The sequence below is a fragment of the Ischnura elegans genome, chromosome 2 (assembly GCF_921293095.1).
Source record: "Ischnura elegans chromosome 2, ioIscEleg1.1, whole genome shotgun sequence".
Classification (NCBI taxonomy): domain Eukaryota; kingdom Metazoa; phylum Arthropoda; class Insecta; order Odonata; family Coenagrionidae; genus Ischnura; species Ischnura elegans.
The window spans coordinates 71,881,310-71,901,816 of NC_060247.1; the positions used below are offsets into that span (position 1 = coordinate 71,881,310).

The 20,507-nt window shown below is 38.2% G+C and overlaps 1 protein-coding gene across 7 annotated transcripts in view; it reads left to right on the forward strand.

Annotated features, from left to right (window-relative positions):
* Nucleotides 1-538: 538 nt before the first annotated feature.
* The window catches only part of LOC124153939 (solute carrier family 12 member 8), a 51,621-nt gene continuing 31,652 nt past the window's right edge, over nt 539-20,507 (forward strand). Inside the window, exons 1-6 of one of the 7 annotated variants that reach the window (XM_046527356.1) lie at nt 1,190-1,340; nt 1,471-1,637; nt 1,709-1,809; nt 2,114-2,369; nt 8,673-8,853; nt 20,078-20,223. In XM_046527356.1, the coding sequence (XP_046383312.1) occupies nt 2,166-2,369; nt 8,673-8,853; nt 20,078-20,223 (531 nt within the window). In that variant the 5' untranslated portion in view covers nt 1,190-1,340; nt 1,471-1,637; nt 1,709-1,809; nt 2,114-2,165. Of the gene's footprint in view, nt 878-913; nt 999-1,189; nt 1,341-1,397; nt 1,638-1,708; nt 1,810-2,113; nt 2,370-8,672; nt 8,854-20,077; nt 20,224-20,507 lie in introns of those variants that run through there. The other 6 variants (XM_046527355.1, XM_046527360.1, XM_046527354.1 and 3 more) reach the window with 6 other exon arrangements.

Below are 20,507 nucleotides of genomic sequence, written 5' to 3' on the forward strand. Positions count from 1 at the left end.
CTAACATAACTGGTCCGAAAATCATAAAAATGATCTCTGGGGAAAGGGTCAAAGAAGAAGCTGCTCGTCTTACCTCGTGCAATCATGAGTGGTGGAATTTTGAGACAACTTGTGTTAGGAAAAGCTGAAAATCCAGTTGCATTACGTGAGGCAAAGGAGAGGCTGGCATTCAATTACTGGCTTTTAATCTGGGCCCAAAGGCCGGATAAAAAATAATTTGAAAATCACAGAAAAAAGACTCATAAAATTCCTATCGATTTCCATTTAATAAAAACGACTCTCTTGATAAAAATTATGTAATAGACGTAATAGATGTCTTCGTTTCAAATCACACCAATCGCCCGCCATGGTGCTAACGCATCACATTCGTTGCATAACTTCACGAATAAAAGGAGGAAATGCTGATTTCACGCAACTAAGTATTTTATCTCAATTATGACCGTTATATTGTGATGCTATTTAGAAAACGCGGCAGAAATTTCGTAATTGATAAACTGAAAAGAGAATGTGAAATTATTTCCTGAACCAACAGTTTTGTAAATTACCAAAAATAGCCTCTTTTCTTTTGTCAAACAAGCGATATAATCAGTAAAATTTTAGTGTTTGGTCCGTCGGGAAGCTGATGCGAAGATTATTATCAATAATAAGCAAGACTTGGAAAAATATTGACCTCATGAATGTGAAACATGTTGGCTTCTTCTTGCTCCTGATTTAACGCAACCACTTCACAACTGTCTTCTGCTATCTTTACGCCTTACTGGCCAACCCAAACAAGTGTCAGAGTCTGTGACGTCGTTCATGGTCATTCACAGCAGTTGGAAGATAAAAGTTTGCTTATCATATGTAGTGATTTATCAGATGCCGATGTTTTCATCAGGTAATAACTTTAATAATCTTATGTTATCGTAGATTATCTTAGCTGTGTTTAGATAAATGTGAATTTTTGGCAAGAGCATCTGTTGAAAATTGTTGATAGCTCGCTCTTCGTGATATTTGGGGTAACGTTCACAATTTCTTGTGGTATACTTAGCTCAGATTTGTCATTATTTTGGTTTATTATTTTATTTGGCTCCATGGCTTTTCAACATTGCCTTCTCCATGTTTGAGTAGGCGTTAACCAATCATTTGGCCCTGAAATTTTTTTGCTATTATCCTGTTAATTTCGCGAATGATGTCATTGAAGTATCAGTCTGCAGAAATTGTTCTTCTCTAGTTGGGGATTATTTGTGTGGCGTAGTTTTACTTTTCGCTGACTAGGATGCTGAGCGACGACGGAACATATGTCTCGCAAATTTCATTTCTTAGAATATTTCATCTCGGAGTACTCTTTGCAGTTTTTGGTAGTGGTGATTTCATTTAATAGCGGTCAATAATGGTTATTGATTATATATATATGTATGTAATATTTTTGATAAATAAGATCTCAATAACAGTGGTAGTGTTGCTTCCGTGTTTGTATTCGTATTACAGCATATAGCTAATGGATGAGTCACTATATCGTTGGAAGGAAAGCGTTAACGGTATCATCTGCTGCTTAGCATATGTGCTATATGTCTAGTAATTTATGAAGTGTGGGTGATGGGCCTTGGAGTAACAAGTTTGATTGCTTGCTCAACTGTTGCGCATAAGTCTGACAGGTGATTTCCTTAATTCCTTAGTTGGTCGCGTGATGAATTGGACTCTGAAAATATTGTTTTTCTTGTTATAGGAGTTGACTGTGGCCTACCATAAATATGTTTGATCATTTATAGAAATAATGGTGGTGTGTCATCAGATGTACCTTTCGAATGCCTGGGAAAAAAAACATAGGTACTTTTTCTTGTGGTATCATTTTAAAGCAACCGCCTTCATCATTGAGAATCAGATGGCTACACCTTACTATACTTGAGTATAGATTGAGTATAGAACGACTGTCTTACCAAGCCCGTTGATAATTGGTGTCATCCCTTGCATACAGGAGGCCTAGTGACTATTAGGGTGGATCCTACTTATAATTTTAGAAATAAAAGACAAAACCATTTTTTGAGCAGTAATTTTGTCTTACAATTTTGAATGTCTTGGTACCATCCTTATATGGCTTATGTAACAAACTTTATTTTATATTCTTTTTCAGGATGCACAAATAGTGAGTATACTTAACTCACTAAATCCCTATCTTGTCAACTATGGAGTCACCAAGGTCTCCTACTGCAAAGCAGCAACAATTCAATCAAAAGAGGAATGGTAGTGCTGGAGGATCAGGATCTGTTGACTGGGGCCGGTATGGACTGGGACCAGAAGGACGGCATCGCATTAACAGTGCTGGAGGCAGCAGTGAAGGCTATTCAGTGTATGCTACTGGAGACAATGAACTTTTTGCTCAGGAGAGAGTAAGTACATTACCACTTCAATTGCTCTTGGGTTAGAGAATATATTACCTTAAGGCCTGGTTACACGGTGCATTAACCCGTACGAGTTAATGTCTAAATGTATGAACGCGAGAATGAACGAAAAAATTCACTGTGTAACCACCCCAAAATGTACAAGCATGAACGCGTGAACGGAAAATAGAACCTGTTCTAATTTCGTTCATGCATTCGCACAAGTTGAACTCATGACAGAGCCTCCTGGTGGCAACAAAAACTAAACGCGTCATGTTACAAGAAAATGTGTGAAAACTTGTGCGAACGGATGTACCGTGTAACCGCTCATTCATGCTCCTCGTTCACGCAAACGTCCATTAATTCAGACATGCAAACAGACCTGCATTCATACATTAACCTGTACAGGTTAATGCACCGTGTAACCAGGCCTTTAGTCTTTGTTGAGAGATCATGCAACGACATAATCTTTCAAATAAAATTTGGAATTGGGTACATAGAGTAAATTATGATTTCATTTACACTCACATACCTTTTCTTCACATTAAAAAAAATTACTTTACGTAATGTAATTATGATTTAAGTGCTAAGAAGTTTGTAAGTGTATTTTAGAAGTGCTTAGATGAATGGGAGAAAAGTTGTTAAGCCTAACCTATTTGGTCACATAACGAGGTATAATGGCCTGATGAAAACAATCAAAGAGGACAGGTGGGCAGGAAGATAGGCAATGCATTCCATCATATGGTAAAAATCATAAAGGATTCAAAAGAGAAATACCTCATTATGAAAAAGCTAGCAGATAGTAGAGTGGAATGGAGAGATGATGATGATGTGATTTTTGGTCTGATTGAACCACCCTGGGCTTTTCACAACATAGAAGTGGCTCTAACCTAGTGTTCTTAGTTGTAGTTGAACAATAGTGCTGGTATAAAAGACCATGCATTTGTGGCTTGCTGTTGCTCCTTCATTAGGCTGCCACTGGGCAGGCAAGTGCTTGGCCTCAACAAATAAGGTAGTTTCTTTCATCAAAGAAAATGAAAGGCATTGACTGCGATTCGTTACCCACCATTAGTATTCATAATATACAAATTATTTGGTTTTAGAAATCCCAGTTTAGACGAATGTTAATGGTCAATTTTAACCTCATTTGAAAAAGGCCAGATTGGCACCCATGCGATGCCACTCCACGTGACATCACAGGGACCTAGATGCTATATGAGTGGATAGGAGTTTTACATTGTCTGAGATTACCAATACATGCATGTGGCACAGAGCTCAGGGAAACATCTCTTAATAATCATTATTTAAGTCAAGCACTACCTGCTAGCAGAGTACGCTACGCTACCGCCTTGCTTGGCAGCAAGCAGCCTGCATTGTAGCGGCATTCATAGCATCGCACCCAGGTGGCCTCAAATAGCAGCAGCCAGATGTCACATGGGCTTTTCCCAGCATTCATACTTAGCTGTCGTGTTTTTGCGCACTTGAAAATTTTCACTTTTCATTTAATAGCGAAAAACAGATATCATCCTTTAAAAATCTAAAAGCGTGTAATATGTACTCCAGGAGTAATAATATTTCCATTTGGGAAATAAAAAAATAATAGGAAACCACCCTATTCTCACTATCTTGTATGGTGTTAGGTACGATGTCAGGGTTCCCAATCAACCGTGAAAACCTTAAAACCGTGAATTAGCTGTGAATTTTGTCTACCGTGTAAAAACCTGGAAATAGCCGTGAATTTCGTCATAAAATCTTAGAAATCTCTCAAACTTGATTGTAGAACTACGATAGACAGATAAAAAGAAAAATCGATATTTCGATCATGTTTCATGGCCGAGTCACGTGCAGATACCGTCCATGCATTTTTCTGCACACGTGTATTCGAAAGCGCTACTATTAATTGGTCCGTGTGTGCCATGACAGCACATTGACCTTATGCCTGCGATTGGAAGACGTTAATCCTGGCAAAAAATCAGGCACTTCTTCACTTCCCTGCCACCCTGCTCTCTCCATTTTCCCACTCACACCCTTTTAGCCGGACATGAATTTTGCTAACGATAGGTGACGTCATGAGAGATAGTACTTTCATCGCTGCGTTTGCATTCAAGGCACCTGTTGTGTTTGTTACATTTTTAGTTAATGTGCGGCCGGTGATTATTTAATGATCAATATTTCTGCCTAAAATGCCTTATCTATAAATCGTGAATTTGGTGACATTTAGACCGTGAAAACCTGGAAAAACCTCTCCCAGGGCTACCACCTTATCGTGGTGGAGAGGTTTGAGTGCCCCAATGACCCGGAGAGCTATGCTGGCGGGAGCGTATGCTCCTGGTAGGGCCACCCAAGCCAGACAGGTCGAAGGGTAGGGGACTGACTAAGTGTAGCCCACTGGTCCTCCAGGTTGGGGGTTGTGCGACAGGCCGGTAACCTGCCCATGTAAAACCTTCTTTGACTCATAAGCTTCACAGAGAGCCTCGGAATAGGTTAGGATTCAACAGACGACGACTAGGCAAAAGTAAGGACATGAATACGGGTATAACGGATATATTAAACATAGCCACATGGAATGTACAAGGCTTAGGCAATCACGAGTTAGAACTTAACAACACCCTTAAAGAATACAAAGTGAATATGGCGGTCATCACTGAAACAAAGAAGAAACTCAAAGGGACAAAAGACTTGGAAGATTACGTAATGATATACAGTGGAGTTGATCAGAATAAAAGAGCACGTTGTGGAGTGAGTGTTTTAATAGACAAAAAATGGAAAAATAATATCAGGGAATACACTTTCATAAACGAAAGAATAATAACGGTGCGACTCAAATTTGATAGGGGTTATTTAACAATACTTGGAACATATGCACCTGAAGATGGGAAAAAGGAAGAAACGGAGATTTTCTATGAGCAACTGCAAAAAGAAATAGGGAAGTTAAATAACAGGGACTACGTAATAATAGCTGGTGATCTTAACGCTAGAATTGGGAAAGAGCCAATTCCACAATTGATTGGAGTACATGGAGAAGACCATCTGAACCAAAATGGAAGTAAATTAAGAGAATTTATAACTTTCAACGAATTAAAAGTAACGAACACATTTTTCAAGAAAAAAGATATCAATAAATTCACCTGGTCAGCCAGGGGTCACCGATCCCTAATTGATTACATAATTGTTAACCGAAAATTAGCCTCGAGGATAACTGATACACATGTATATAGAGGAGCAAATATATGCACCGATCATTTCCTTGTTAAGGCAAAAATACAACTATGGGCAAGGTGGAAGAAGCATAATACGGAAAAGAAACAATGTCAAGTAAAGAAAATCTTCAAAACATACCTTTTGAAAGAGAGTAGTATTCGAAAACTGTACCAACACAGGATTACACAACTGCTCGAACAGATAAAACCAGAACATGACATCAATAAGGAATGGGAAAATCTTAAGAAAGCTATTTTACAAATAGCTAATGAAGTTTTGGGCACCAGAAATAAAAAGAAACGGAAAAGAGGTTTAAAAATCTGGAGCGAAGAAATAGCACAGGCCATCGAAAATAAAAACAAAGCATACAGAGAATACCTACAGAGAAAAACAGAGGAAACGAAAGAAAAATATCACAGGGTCAGAAACCGCACGAAAGCAATAATAAGGAATGCACATATGATATCATGGGATAGATTTATAAGTGGAGTAGAGGATGATATTCATGGTAGGCAAGAAATAGCATATAAACTGATGAAACAACTCAACAAATCAGAGAAAGATACTGCCCAACTAAATGTTATACCGAAGGAAGAATGGATAGAACACTATAGGAGATTATGGTATGATCCAACATTAGATGATACGATCAACACTCCAGAGGAAACAATAGGAGTAGACCCTATTGACTTCAAAGAACTAGAATGTGCTCTGAATAAGACAAAAAATAGGAAAGCTGCTGGCATAGATGGAATTGAATCAGAGCTGATAAAATATGGAGGTACATCTCTACAAATAAGAATCCTCCGTCTATACAACATGTGTTGGAAAAAGCTTGAAATCCTAAAGGATTGGAATGTGGCGAAGGTTGTTTCATTGTTTAAAAAAGGAAAAAGAAATAATCCAGAGAATTACAGAGGTATAAGCCTACTAAATACTGCATACAAAATTTACAGTAGAATAATAAATACTAGACTACAAGCTATCTCTGATGCCATTTTATTAGAAGAACAGGCTGGATTTAGGAAGGGAAGATCTTGCATCGACGATGTTTTTACTTTAAAACAAATAATTCAAAAACGAAGAGAGTTCAATCTGGAAACGCATCTGGCATTCATAGATTTTGAAAAAGCATTCGATCGTGTAAATAGAGAAATGTTATGGTCAGTTATGCGGAAAAGAGGGTTTCCTAGACATCTGATAAAAGCTTCCCAGAGTCTATACAGAGACACCAGAATTGTAATTGACACAGGGAAACAGATCACCCAAGAAATTATCATTAACCGAGGAGTTAGACAGGGTTGCAGCCTATCCCCAACCTTGTTTAATCTATACATAGATGACGTTCTAAGAATGTGGAAAGAGAATAATGTATCACCAGGCATAGAAATAGGACCATCTCAATACTTAAATACGATGCTGTTTGCTGACGATCAGGTTATAATACAAGATAAAGAGGACAAACTCCAGATGGCAGTACACAGACTACACGAGTTGAGCAAGCTATACAACCTGAGAATTTCAAAAAACAAAACAAAGACCATGGCATTTTTAGGAAGCAACCCGATAAGAACAAAAATTGTTATTGAGGATCAAGTCCTGGAGCAAGTGTCGCACTTCCAGTACTTAGGATGCGACATAACATATGACGAGGAAAAAGATATCATAAATAAGGTTAACACTTTCCAGAGAATATGTGGCACTATCAGAAGAACTCTAAAGAACAAAACAAGAAAAGAAACACAAATAAAATTTTACAAAGTGATGGCAGTCCCTACTGTACTCTACGGATCAGAATGTTGGGTAACAAAAAAGAAGGAATTAAGGCAGATAGAATCGTCTGAAATGAAATTTTTAAGATCAGTTAAAGGTTGCACAATATTGGATAAAATAAGAAACACTCAAATAAGAGATGAACTGGGTGTCCAAGCAGTCACTGACAAATTAAAAGAATACAAACATAGATGGAAAGAACATTTACTTCGAATGCCAAATGAAAGAATTCCAAAGCAAGCAATGGAATATCAACCATTTGGCAAGAGAAGTATAGGAAGACCAAGGAAAAGATGGTGATGTGGAGCCGGAACAGGCTTAGTAGCCTAATCCTGGAAGGAAGAAGAAGAAGAAGAAAACCTGAAAAAAACCGTGAATTTAATAACGCAGTTGGAGTGGGAACCCTGGATGTGTTGGAAGTTCTTAATATATAAGTAAAATTGGACATTGCAATATTTCCACCGACTTTTATTTGAGTGACACTTGATAATGTTGTTTGTAGCAACGAAACGTGTAGTGTCAAAAATAAAGTGCAGTGGAAATATTGCAATGTCCAATTTTACTTAAATTCTCACTACTGCTGAGTCATGGTGCCAGACTGCTCAGCAAATGGCTTTGGAGTGGATTGTCTTAGCACTGTCCATGGGTGGTGCCAGGCAGTCCAGAACACTGCCTGGGTCTTCTCTCATCATGAAGCCATGCTGACTTAAATGTTCTTCATCCCTCTTAAGGACCCTGTGCTTGCTGGCTGAGTAGCCATTTAGTTGAGTTTAGCGCATAGTGAATTAATCCGTATAATTATGTGCATTAGATACATGGTTCTTTGTTGTGTAGTGGTATTCTATGCAAATATTTTACACATTTATTCTGAGTCATTATGTAGTTTTGCATCTCTTAATAATTACCTCAATCTGTGCCTTGTAATACAGATAATATATACCAGGACAGGGACTATTGTTTGTTATTATGTGGTCTCTCTGTATTCTTTCTCACTAAAACGAGCTTTCACTCTGTATGTTCTGATATTATAACTTACTCTCCACGTGACATTCCCTATATGGGATTTTGGTTGTGTGTAGAGTTTATTATTCAGCTGCAGTACCCTCATTGTTCATGTTAAGTGTTACACTGAGAATATGTATATCTATCTCTATAATGCAGATTTGTTGATTGCAAGTGGCATCTTCCTCTCCACCCCTTAATTATTACTTATTGGTACTTCAATAGGTAATTTTCTCAAAGCTTCCCAATTAATTGTTGAGAATAAGTATTTCGATTTTACTGCTTTTCATCTTTAGTTATCGTTGATTTACTGAGGTTATATATTGTTCATTCCAGGGTGATAAACCATGGTGGAAATCCCAATTCTTCATTTCTGAACCGGTCCTATTTGGCACCTGGGATGGTGTGTTTACTTCCTGCCTCATCAATATCTTTGGAGTTATAGTATTTTTACGGTCTGGATGGATAGTGGGACAAGCAGGTGTGCTTAGTGCCATCATTATAATTTTTTCTACAGGTAAATATTTATCCTTGTTTATCTGTATCACATGATATTCCTTTCAACACTTTCTTCGAGAAAGTTCTTATGCCTATTAATTTTGTATTTTCCTAGGCTACAGTAATTGGTTTTGTTACTTTTATACATTATGAAAATGATATTTTGATAGAGTAATAGAACTTTATCAGCAAATATGTCATATTGTTTTGTTCTTTGACCTTATGGAACAAGTAATGGCTTCAAGCAGGAATGTTTTAGCCATTTACAGTGGAAGCTCAGTTTAAAAAGTGCTTATACTCTGTGGAAAGTTACTCACTATATCGAGCGGTCGATATATCCAAAGGTGAAAAATAATGTTTCTTGATTCCCATTTTCACCTTTATTTGCCACTTTTCTATCTTACTAATGTTATATCACCGAGAAATACAATGGTTTGGTGTAATTTGCATATTTGTATGTAATTTTGCTGATGGAATATGGCAAACCAATATTGGCATTCATTTCCGTAAGCCTTGCATCTGTGAATGTGTCGCTGCATGCAGTGACGTCATCAATGATTACATGACTGGGGTTGTCCAGGGGCAGAATTCTGTACATGGCTACCAAAGATTGCCACTTGCACCAATATGAAAATGCGATTCAGAAAACGCCTCGACCAACAATCGTCGGTGCAACAGACAACTTCGTGATGCAATGCTTTTGTTGGTAGGAAAGTGGCACCCGTATGCGAGGCTAGGGGCCTCGACCAATGATTTTTCTTGTTTCTTTGCATTAAACAAATGAGGCTCTGAAAACACCATCTGATACTCGGCAGACTGCAAAGAAGTTATAAAGAGTTGATCACTGTTCTGTGAGATATTTACTATGTTTAATTACACTGCGTACTCAATTTCTTACTCCTGTTGGTGCGATGTGGCTTGTGTTCAGAGATTTTGCTGTATTTATTTTAGGATTTTTTCTAGCCTAAGTAAAAAAGCTTTTATATTCAAGGATTCAGCGGTCATTGATAGAAGAATATCGGCGACATTTGGTGCTAAATGTATTGGAATTTTCAGGTATAATTGTCTTGAAGAGGACTTTGTCTGCTACATAATTGAGAGTATAGGAATAAAACTTAGTAAGGTTCACTATTATATTAATATGGGCACGACCTGGGTTTCGTAATGTAGTTACATCTTCAGGTCCGTTACCAAACTTAATTACGTTACAACTTAACTAAATGAAAAACAACGAAACTTAACTACGTTAAGAAACCCAGGTCGTGCCCATATTAATATAATAGTGAAACTTACAAAGTTTTATTCCTTTATTTCCAATATGGACAGGTTTCACAGACGAAAGCCTGAAGTTATCAGTTATATGCTGCTTAACACTTTCAATGCTGACCATGTAAAACTCAAAATCGACCCCCGGTGCGGCTGTCGTTTTTTAATGCAAAACGCATGCATGGGTGCCAAAAGAGCTGGAAAAAATAATGAAAAAATTTTCTTGGCCCTAATTTGTTAGCTATGAATTTTTTTATTCATGACGTGATATCACGTCACCCGCACAGCGGGATATTAACGTAATGCGGGTTGCATACTGTCGGAATTTTCCCCGCGCCACCGTTTTCTTTCAATTTTTTTTCTGCGCTATGTATCCACAAAAATACGAGGAAAATGAATTTCTTATGCTCTACTGGTATCGCCATTGGTATTTTGCCACTGCCATAGGGAAATTTTTGGCTTAGATGGATGTAATGCAAGTTATAAGTACAAGGAATCGCCGTGAACAGCTGTTTGATTGTGATGGTAATTCTGCACAAGATATTTCGGCGTATTCCTTGTACTAGTAATCCTAAGTATCGGGGTAGGGTTTGATAATATTGAATAATTTCTACATTTTCTTCTGAAGCCACTATTCTCGTCACAAATTCCTTCACTCGTTTCATGTTTTCAGATCCAATTCCTTTCTTCCCATACGACCACCCGTAAGCATCAGATATTTAACAAAAATGGTTTTCACATACCATTATGTATTCCCTTCACTGCAGGTGCTTGAGATGGGTGGCACTCTGCTTTCGAGATTATTTTCCGACGGTGTATTAGGGTGTTTCTTGACGTGCACCACTCCTGCCGGCTGTTCTAAGGTTGGAGGGGGTACGGAGATGAAGCGAGGGGTGATAGTAAGATTTAGTCGGTCCACTTGTGAGAACTAGGAATAACCTTTTTGGAAGTGCTATCGGCACATCAAAAAGATGGGGAAGGTATGGGGAAATATTTTGCTGATACGTGTCCTTTTAGGGTTATTGGGGTATAGGCTCCGTTGCCGAAATAAAAATGGATGTGGAAACAGAAATAATCAACCTATAACTTCCTCATTACTATCTTCTGAACTCAAGCCAATAACATATTTTTCAATATGATGTTACCGAGTTAGAAATTAATGCATAAAAACTGGAACTAATAGTATTTGCAAGCAAACATCTTACAAGTAATCTTCATTTAGGCCACGTATCGCGGTTCTTACTACGAATATTCTGCGAAAATCTGAAAATGATGTAAATTTTTACCGCAATAATATTTTTTCATTTGGTGCATAATAATATCAATTCGAGTAAACCATTCAGTAATACGTATTGCTAGGAATAGATTTGCAGCATCTATGCCCCTTATTACTTACCCGATTACCGAAAGCAACGATACGTTTTCTTTCTAATTACACGAGGGAAAGAGTAATTCCATCGCGCTAGGAAATCTCTAGTTACTTCTTATTTATGTAAGAGCCCTAGACTATTGAAAAAAGGAGCACATAACATGAAAAAAAATATTTTATTTACCCAAAACAAATTCAATACAATCGAAATGATGACCATTTTTAAATTATATATTATATACCACTACGTACAGTCATGTATGTTTTACCTGTGTAGGAAATACCTCTCTCACAAATTTTATAACAATATAACAACCTACAATACTATTGCAATATAACAAAGCTACTAAACAAGGCAACCTATAATACTATTGCAATATATGATACAAAAATATATAATACTATTTATGCCTTCTCATGAAAGAAAGAAAAAAGCTCGGGACAGATTAGAGGAGACCTAGCAGCCAATGTAGATATCTGCGGTCTCTTTCCTACGCCCAAGAGTGCTTGCACCGCAATAGTGCAATACTTGCACCATCGATTTTTCTTTCTGCCACCTTCCTCTTGGATGAGTTCAGGGAAGTGAGATTGATATATTGATGGTAAAAGTGGCTTGGGATAAGGAATGTGGGATGGAAGAATAAAGGATCTAATGACAGAAAGACAGAATTTATAAGGGAAATCTTTCCGGCGAGTTCACGATAAATGAAAAAGCGTGCATAGCTTTCGGGAAGGAATTATTAGGGAATCAATGGAGGAGTGAAATGAATCTAAAAGGGACGGATTTTTTTAGAGGAAATACTTAGGCTCTGAATCGTTTGGGCCGGTATTCGCTGAAAAATGTAGGGCTTGAAGAATGCTAAAGAATCCATCACGACTCATGTATATCCGAAAGCAAAGCAGGTCAAACAAGATAGCAATGCTCCATAAGTCGGATATATTGGTTATAGGAATACTTACCTTGTGAAATATTAGGCCTATGAAGGTAAAACTCTTCATAGGTCAATTGTTTCCAATTCCTAACCTATTCTTTCGAAGATTATGAGAAAGTATGTCTGTATACGAAAGAGGGTGTCTGGGAAAAGGAGACGCAAAAAACACTTGGGTCCTTGGAAGGGGGTGGAATGGTGAGAGCTGGGTTTTCTATGAAAGTGATATTTTGAGGGGTCACTGAACTAAGGGTCCACCGCAAAAGACGGATGGTATTGTTAGAGGGTTCAGGAAAGAATAGGACAAAGGGGATGGGCCAGTGATTGACATAAAGGGATCTGGCGTAGAAGGAGGCAACGCAGTACCTGACTGTGAGGATTCAACCTCCTCCCCACCCTCCTCCTCTCTAATTTCTAGCTCGGAGTCTTCAGAGAATGCCTGATCCCGCTCTCTTCCAGGAGCTCCCCCTTCTTCGTGTACATTCTTCTAGAGAAGACAGAGAGCTAAGAAGGAAATGTTTGTGCCCTTGCGGAGGTTTCCTCCCTCGACGTCGATGGCTGCAGGTCCTGATGGAAAGTCGAAGACTACTGATCATCTACAAAAGCTGATGAATAGAGAATTTCACCTCTTTCAGGCGGCATTGACTACCTGCCAGCATGAAACATTTTCTGTTTTACTTCTCGCTTCCGTACCATCTGCAATAAATACATTGTATTTTTTTAAATTCCGATAAATAACAGGATCAAAGTAAACACTCTCGGTGAAATAGACCAAAGCTGAAATGCTACAAACAGCTTTTCTAATGTAAAACTATGTTTAAGAACTAAATATTCACAATGGCGAGACAAAGAATTGAAAGCACCCATAAGCCATTGATTTCACGGTTATCGAGAAAATAAAAGCATTTTTATAAAGTAACTCCTAAGCACTTTTTCGCCAATCCATGGGATAATGTGCAAACAGTTATTTGCAATTATAATAAGAATGTTTATAAGTGCATAATATACATATATCAACAATAAATATTATAAATTACTTACACTTTTTCCGTAAATAACTTCCTTCACTCTCGTAATATTGCCGCTTGTCGATCCCCTCACTGCTTAGGAGTTGCACTGACAAACAAAGGAAGGGTGCAAAAGTTCGAGATATGTTACGTTGCATAAAAAATGTAATGGCATTTTCAAATTTAAATTAAAGTTTAACTAATCACAGTACTGCATGTATTAATTGAATAAAACTTATTAACATCAGACAATAAAGGCTCGAAAAATGAAAGGCTCGCAAGAAGAAAAAAGGAAGGATGGAAAAAATCTATATTCTCGCTAAACATTATTAAAACAATAAAAAATTAATAAACACACATAAGTAAGTTCCAGTTAGTAAATACTTTTGATTTGTAAAATAAAACTCAAATAAAATTTGTCAAACTCACGCATTAATAGAAATAAATAAAAATAATAGCATAAAATACAGGGGAGAAAATGAATGAAAATTGGCTTACCTTAAGATAATAGAAAAAATTTCTCCCGATCCTCCCAGGAAAGGTTGCTTGAAACGGCGTCCACAAATGCGCTCCTAGATCCCTGCTGAGCAACTTAGGGGGGTGAAATGTCATTAAAGAACTGAACCGAGCTCTTACGGAGGGCCGGAACCCTCGGGGTACACATGACGTGATATCACGTCATCAGCACCAGGGGATAGCGCACCATGACGTGATATCACGTCATGCCGCACTCAAGGTGATAATAGGGTGGTTTCCTATTATTTTTTTATTGCCTGGATCGAAAGATTATTACTCCTGGAGTACGTGTTTCATGCTCTTAGATTTTTGATTGACGATATCTATTTTTCGCGATTAAACAAAATGTGAAAATTTTCAAGCGCACGAAAACGCGACGGCTAAGTAGGAATGATGGAAAAACTCTGTGTGACGTATTTCTGGTTCCAGCTGTCGTCGTGTGAGGTGACCTTAGGGCGAGGCTTTGAGCGCTGATACGACGCAGGCTGCTTGCAGGTAGCGGAGTACCCTGTTAGCAGGTAGAGCTTGGCTTAAATAAGGGTTATTATTACCCTATCAAACGAAGGAAATTTTCCAAACTTAGGTAATTTTAATGGGTGATTATTAAGAGATGTTTCCCTGAGCTCTGTGCCTCATGCATGCATTGGTAATCTCAGATGATGTAAAACTCCTATCTACTCATAAAGAAACAAGGTCCCTGTGGCGTCACGTGAAGTGGCATCGCACAGGCGCCGATCTGGCCTTTTTCAAATGAGGTTAAAATTGACCATTGCCATTCATCTAAACTGGGATTTCTGAAACCAAATAATTTATACAGTGAGTCCTCGTTTAACGTCACTTACCATTCCTGAAAAATGTGACGATAAACGAAAAGACGTTAATCGAAGCATAATATCCCATAAGAAACAATGTAAAAAGTGAATATCGGCTCCTAGACCTCACAATTCCTACGCGAAAAAAATGTTAGCGTATCATATCTGGGGCATTTTTTACGGTGGGAATGCCAAACTATCGCATAAATATGAGTTCCTGTCTTCATCGACGACAATAGCAGTAGTGACGTAAATCCTTCTCCATTTTTGTATCTTCCAGCATTTGCTTTTCGGCTTCGCTATGGTGGTCGCCCGGGCGAGCGTCGCCTGGGCATCATCATCGCTGAAACATCATCGCAGTTACAGGAACCAAAATCATTGTGAACTCGGCAAAAAAGTGACGACAAAATCTCCGAGTTCTACACGGAAAAATGCCTTGAAATCACTTTTTAGGTTCCTGAAAACCATTATGTCAAGTAAAACCTTGCACACCTACATAAGAATTCATTTTTCAGAAATCTTTGCTAAAACCATAATCGCAATTAAGAATAAACACACTGTTTTACACTTTGCTTAGACTGACTGTGTTACCGCCCACAAAACGAACAACATGCAACGCCTGCCGCTTCGCTTATTTTCGCGGGAAATTTAAAAGACTTGACGTTATCGCGAAGCGTAGGTGTGATAAACGAATGACGGTCTCAAAATTTTCGTGACGTTATCGCGAAATGACGTTAAACGGGGTGACGTAGAACGAGGACTCACTGTATATTATGAATACACTAATGGTGGGTAACGAATCGCAATCAATGGATTTCGTTTTCTTTGATGAAGGAAACTACCCTATTGTTCACCTACGCCTATTATAATTTTATTCTTGTGATTAGCAGTGACGAAATTATTTTTATTAGTATTGTAACAATGTACGTTCATCTTCAGCCATGGCTTGTTTACATCATTTGCCTCATTGTTCATCGTAAGTTCACAAGTTTCACAAGGGTAATTATCTACTTAGAGAAGCTTTTGTCACTTGAAATCACATTTTGGGCTATTTAAAATATATTCGTTGAGAAAAAGACCGAGATTGCACGGATGTCACGGAAGGTATCATCGCGTCAAGTGTTGTTATTGTGAACTTGTGTGACATACTTTACGCTATCTACATGGAAGTGTTAATGTTTGCAATTGGATACCATTTGTGTGTTATTTCAAACAACTTTTTTGTGATATGACTTGGACTGAACTTACTGGATCAGTGTTAATTTATGCTTTACCGTTAAAGGTATGAAGATTTTTTCGTGTTGAAATGAAATGTTTGTAGTTTTATGATTAATAATTCATTAAATGTTTCCTTGTTTCGTGCAATCATTCTTTTGTTTTGCCCCTTTCTTCCGATGGAATACAGGGCACGTACCGAGTCAGTGCTCTTATAATAAAAAAAAAACCTATATTAAAGTCCCGTACAGTGTTTGGTTAGTATGATAAAGTAAATTCAACATTAATTTAAATGGAAGTTTTGTGCACCGGTAACGACGTCAAAGAGTGTGAGGATTTAAGTGATGCCATTTGCACTCTTTTGAAATATGGTAGCAAGATGCATTTTCTATTTTGGCATTGCTGTCTGATGCTCGTAAGGGTACTTACAAAGGTAGGAGAATTGTTTTCATTATAAATCCCATTCTCAGATGCTCACAAAGGGTATTGAAGTTAAGAAGAAAGTGAGCAGAATGTCCATGAAAATATTTCATTAAAAGTGCATCAATCCCATTCGCTTTTGTTGAAAATATAATTAAATTCTGTAACCAAACTTACCGAGTCAACCATGGATACTTATCGCTTCTTGTAATGAGTAATTTAAGCAAAGAAATACATTACATTCGTAAATTGATGGAATATATGTACACCCATGTCTCGTATAGCGCAAGGGATGCGTTCCTTGGGGTCTTTGCGCTATACGAATTTGCGTTATACGAGAGCGTTTTAACATAGGGAAGATAGAGATGCATTCCTGGTAGCATAGGTCTTTGGTATTGAATTTCCTCTAAAACATCTATATTCCCATAAAAAGCCTTATAAAACATTATTTCTATAAATATTTATAGTTTAAAACATCTTTAAAGATAGTATTCACGCATTCAAAGACTTTTATTCACGTTAAAAAAAATTCTTACGTGCTTTCGAAATTCCATCCTGTCGTGCGGGTGGGCTAACATCTGCTATCTCAGGGGATCGTAATGCGTTGCCGGCAGTTGACGATTTTTAAAACTAGTCTAAAAACAACTGTTGTGTCACCCAGGCCCTTTTGTAGCTCATCGAAATGACAGGAAAATGCTACTTTAAATGCCATTTCATAGCTAGCGGAGTTTATGAATGATAAATCATTTTAATTTGAAGTCCTCCGAGTCATTAGCAGCTACGTGAAACAGTCTTTAAATGCCTTGAAACCTGACCCAGGTTTTCCTTCCCTGAAAATAAATGAACGAGAATGCATTCTTTTCCAAAAGAATATCGTCTCGTCAACACTAGATCTAGTTGAGGGGGAAAGGAGCCACTTTCAATAACAGCTTGGAGTTCATCAGAAAATGTTGTGGTGGCTGCGCTATCAACACTTGCAGATTCACCTGATATCGCCGCACTGAAAATACCTGCTTGCTGTTTAAATTCTGGAACCAACCGCTTTCACTAAATGTCTCGGAGCGATTACCACTCTCGTCTTGTTGTACTGATTCACCATGAACTTTCCGTATGTGTAGACCGCTTGGTTGAAGTTGGTGCGGCTGAGGTCACTGATATATTAGCTTCGTCTTTATTCAAAATAAGGCATCGTGAGTTTAAACTTCCACGCAATATCGCTTTGACGCTCTCCATTTTCAAAGCAATTGACCTCTCTCAAGTCCTCTTCTAGGTTTATGGTTTTTCTTGATAAATTCTTGATTTTTCTACACGCATTCCTATTTTTTGCCATATTCTCTTGGTTTTTACTCTGTACGGCTCTATCTAAATCACCTTCTTTTGCTGAACTGTATTCCTGAGACGCAGAAGGCCTATGACTGCGGGGAGGGAACGAAGCCATTGTGTTTGAGACTCAATAGAGGACTCTTTTATGTGTTGATGCTATTCATGCGCCACTCGGCCACCGCTCCATTTCTCACCCGTGAATACCGATGACCTTGAAGGCTTTAGCGTAGACCCTCTACCTGGAAGTCAATCGCCCGGTAACCTACGACAGCAAAAATACGTCTCAAACCGTATTGCTGAAAAAAAACTCATTTCCACTAGCCCCACGCTTAATTAACGATCTAAATTATTTATTATCATTCTGTTAAGGAGACGAGATAAATCTTCGGTAGGCCGGCTATCTGGACCCAATGACGAGTAATACTTTTGGCAATTGCACAGCAATGAATTTCGATTAATATATAAACAAAAAAGAAGATTTGAGGTAAGAAATAATATTAATATGCGTAAATTGATAGATATTACGTGTGTACTTAGCGCAAGTTCACGTTTTATCACGAGAGCGTTTAAAAATTTTGATTAGGCTACACTGCGTTGCAATGTTTCCCCGAGGAACGAATTTGCGCTATATCGAAATTGCGCTAATCAAAATTGCGCTATACGAGACATGGGTGTATAATGTAAAATACCTTACGCTATTGGAACGCATAACGTAATATACGTGTAACATTGGCAAAGTTAAATACTGCTCCCACTTCGTAAATTTTGTTACAAATGTTTAATCAATCATTTTTATTATAAAGAACATACAATTAGAGCGCTTCCATAGATCTAGGGTCGGAGATAATGACTTAAAATCGTCAGTTTGGGCCGAAAAGTGTAAACGAAAGTCTGCCATGTTGCTTAAAAAGTGTTGGTAGGTCCTACCGAGGTTTTGGAAATCATCAGTAGCTACTGATGGGTTTACCGACAACTGTCGGTGGGATTAACGACAATCGTCGGTAGAACGTGTCACCGGAATCGTTTGTACCGTGAATTATCGGTAAGACCCACCACCTACACCGACAATCGTCGGTATGGTGTACAGAATTCCACCCCATAATTCTTAAGATGCATCTAATTGCTGTGTAATGGTGAGAACCATATTCCAGACACTGCAAATAACTTAAATGGCACAAAGTTGCCCAAGAGCCAATTATAGTAGGACATGGTTCTGTTAGCTTGGGGTACATTCGGAAATAGTAAACATAGGGCTCACGTGAAGGCAAGTTACATATGATTGTGCCATTGTGCAAAAATGTATCTCTGCCTTCCCCTCCATGCACTCGAGTTAAAGAAAAAGAACTACAAAACATTATGATCATACAAAATATGTGCTATGGAAGGCTATGAATATTCAATGGGTGAACCAACTGTGTGTCTTGACTAATTTTTCTTGCCACTGTGGTAACATTGAGTATTTATTCAGCATGAATTAGCAATTGGCGTCTAAGAATTTAGCTTAAAGAAATCAGAAGTGGAAAACTTAATTAATTTAAAAGTGATGAGCATTACGCAGTGGCAATCATGCCTAGGAGCCGGCTTGAGTTTGGTGTGCATGGTTTAGACATGTTGTCAATATGAATGTGACTATTCATAACGTAAATATGGGACTTCTTCCATTATGACTTGTAGATGGCTAATCATAATGCTAGAAAATGCATTACTTTGTGTTGCACAGCATATTTGCCCAACTCCAGCCTAGCATTTATCAGCCCTGCATGGTGCTGATCAGTCCAATGCACGACCCTCAGCACTACCCTTGATCGATGACGGGCTGTGTGGCGCGAGGGCTGAGTCTTCTCCTTGCACAAAGCTTTGCTGGCCTTAATGTTGCGAATCTGATGAGCTTTGAAAGGCTGCATCTCGCAACCCTTGTAGTCATTGATTTGACTCATAATGGCACTTGTGCCAAACAATTTAATCAGCGCAGTTACATGTATTTTATTAATGCATATTAAGTGGTTTGCAAAGTAAACATAGTACGTATGCCTGGTTTTGGGGTATTATTATTTTTCCTGTCACAGGAAAATGGGTGACCTCCATTTACTTTCAAGTTACCTGGTTGTGCACTGCTCTGAAGAGATATACTTTGCATTACTGACGCCATGCGGTGGAAGGGTCTTATTGGTCATGTTATTTCCATACTTTTTTATGTGTGGTACATCTTCTGGCAATACACTGCCCATCACCTGTTATTAGAAGATTCTTGCTTTAAGTCACACAAATCAAAGCGAGCTTCCTCTGTATATTGGCAGGTTTTTTTCATAAAATACTCCCTGAATCCTTAAAAATGAAACTTTATGAGTAATAAATTGTGTTTTTTTTTATTCTTCCATCAATGCAGTTGGCGTTGTCCTGGTGTCTGTTTTGTCAGCAGTGGGAATTTGTGAGCGATGCCGCGTAGAAAGTGGAGGTGTTTATTTTCTTCTTGCTCATGTTCTCGGTGCTCGTCTTGGAGGAGCCATTGGGATCTTGTATGTGTTTGGGCAGGTGAGGTAGTACCAGCTTGTTTTCACTTTTTTCAACTTTAAAACCTGAGTCTAATGTGATCAGCAATGTTGCATGAATATCTCAGCAGCGAGCCCTTACTTTTAACTAGAGATGTGCGAATAGTATCCGCGAATACTCGAATACCTCGAATATTAGAAAGTATTCGATATTCGAGGTTTCGAATAGTTATGCGAAAAGTACCGCCTCGAATACCTCGAATACTTTGAATTACGCGTCATACACTGTCGCACGCACGTCGTTGGTAGTTGACTCGGAAAAATGTA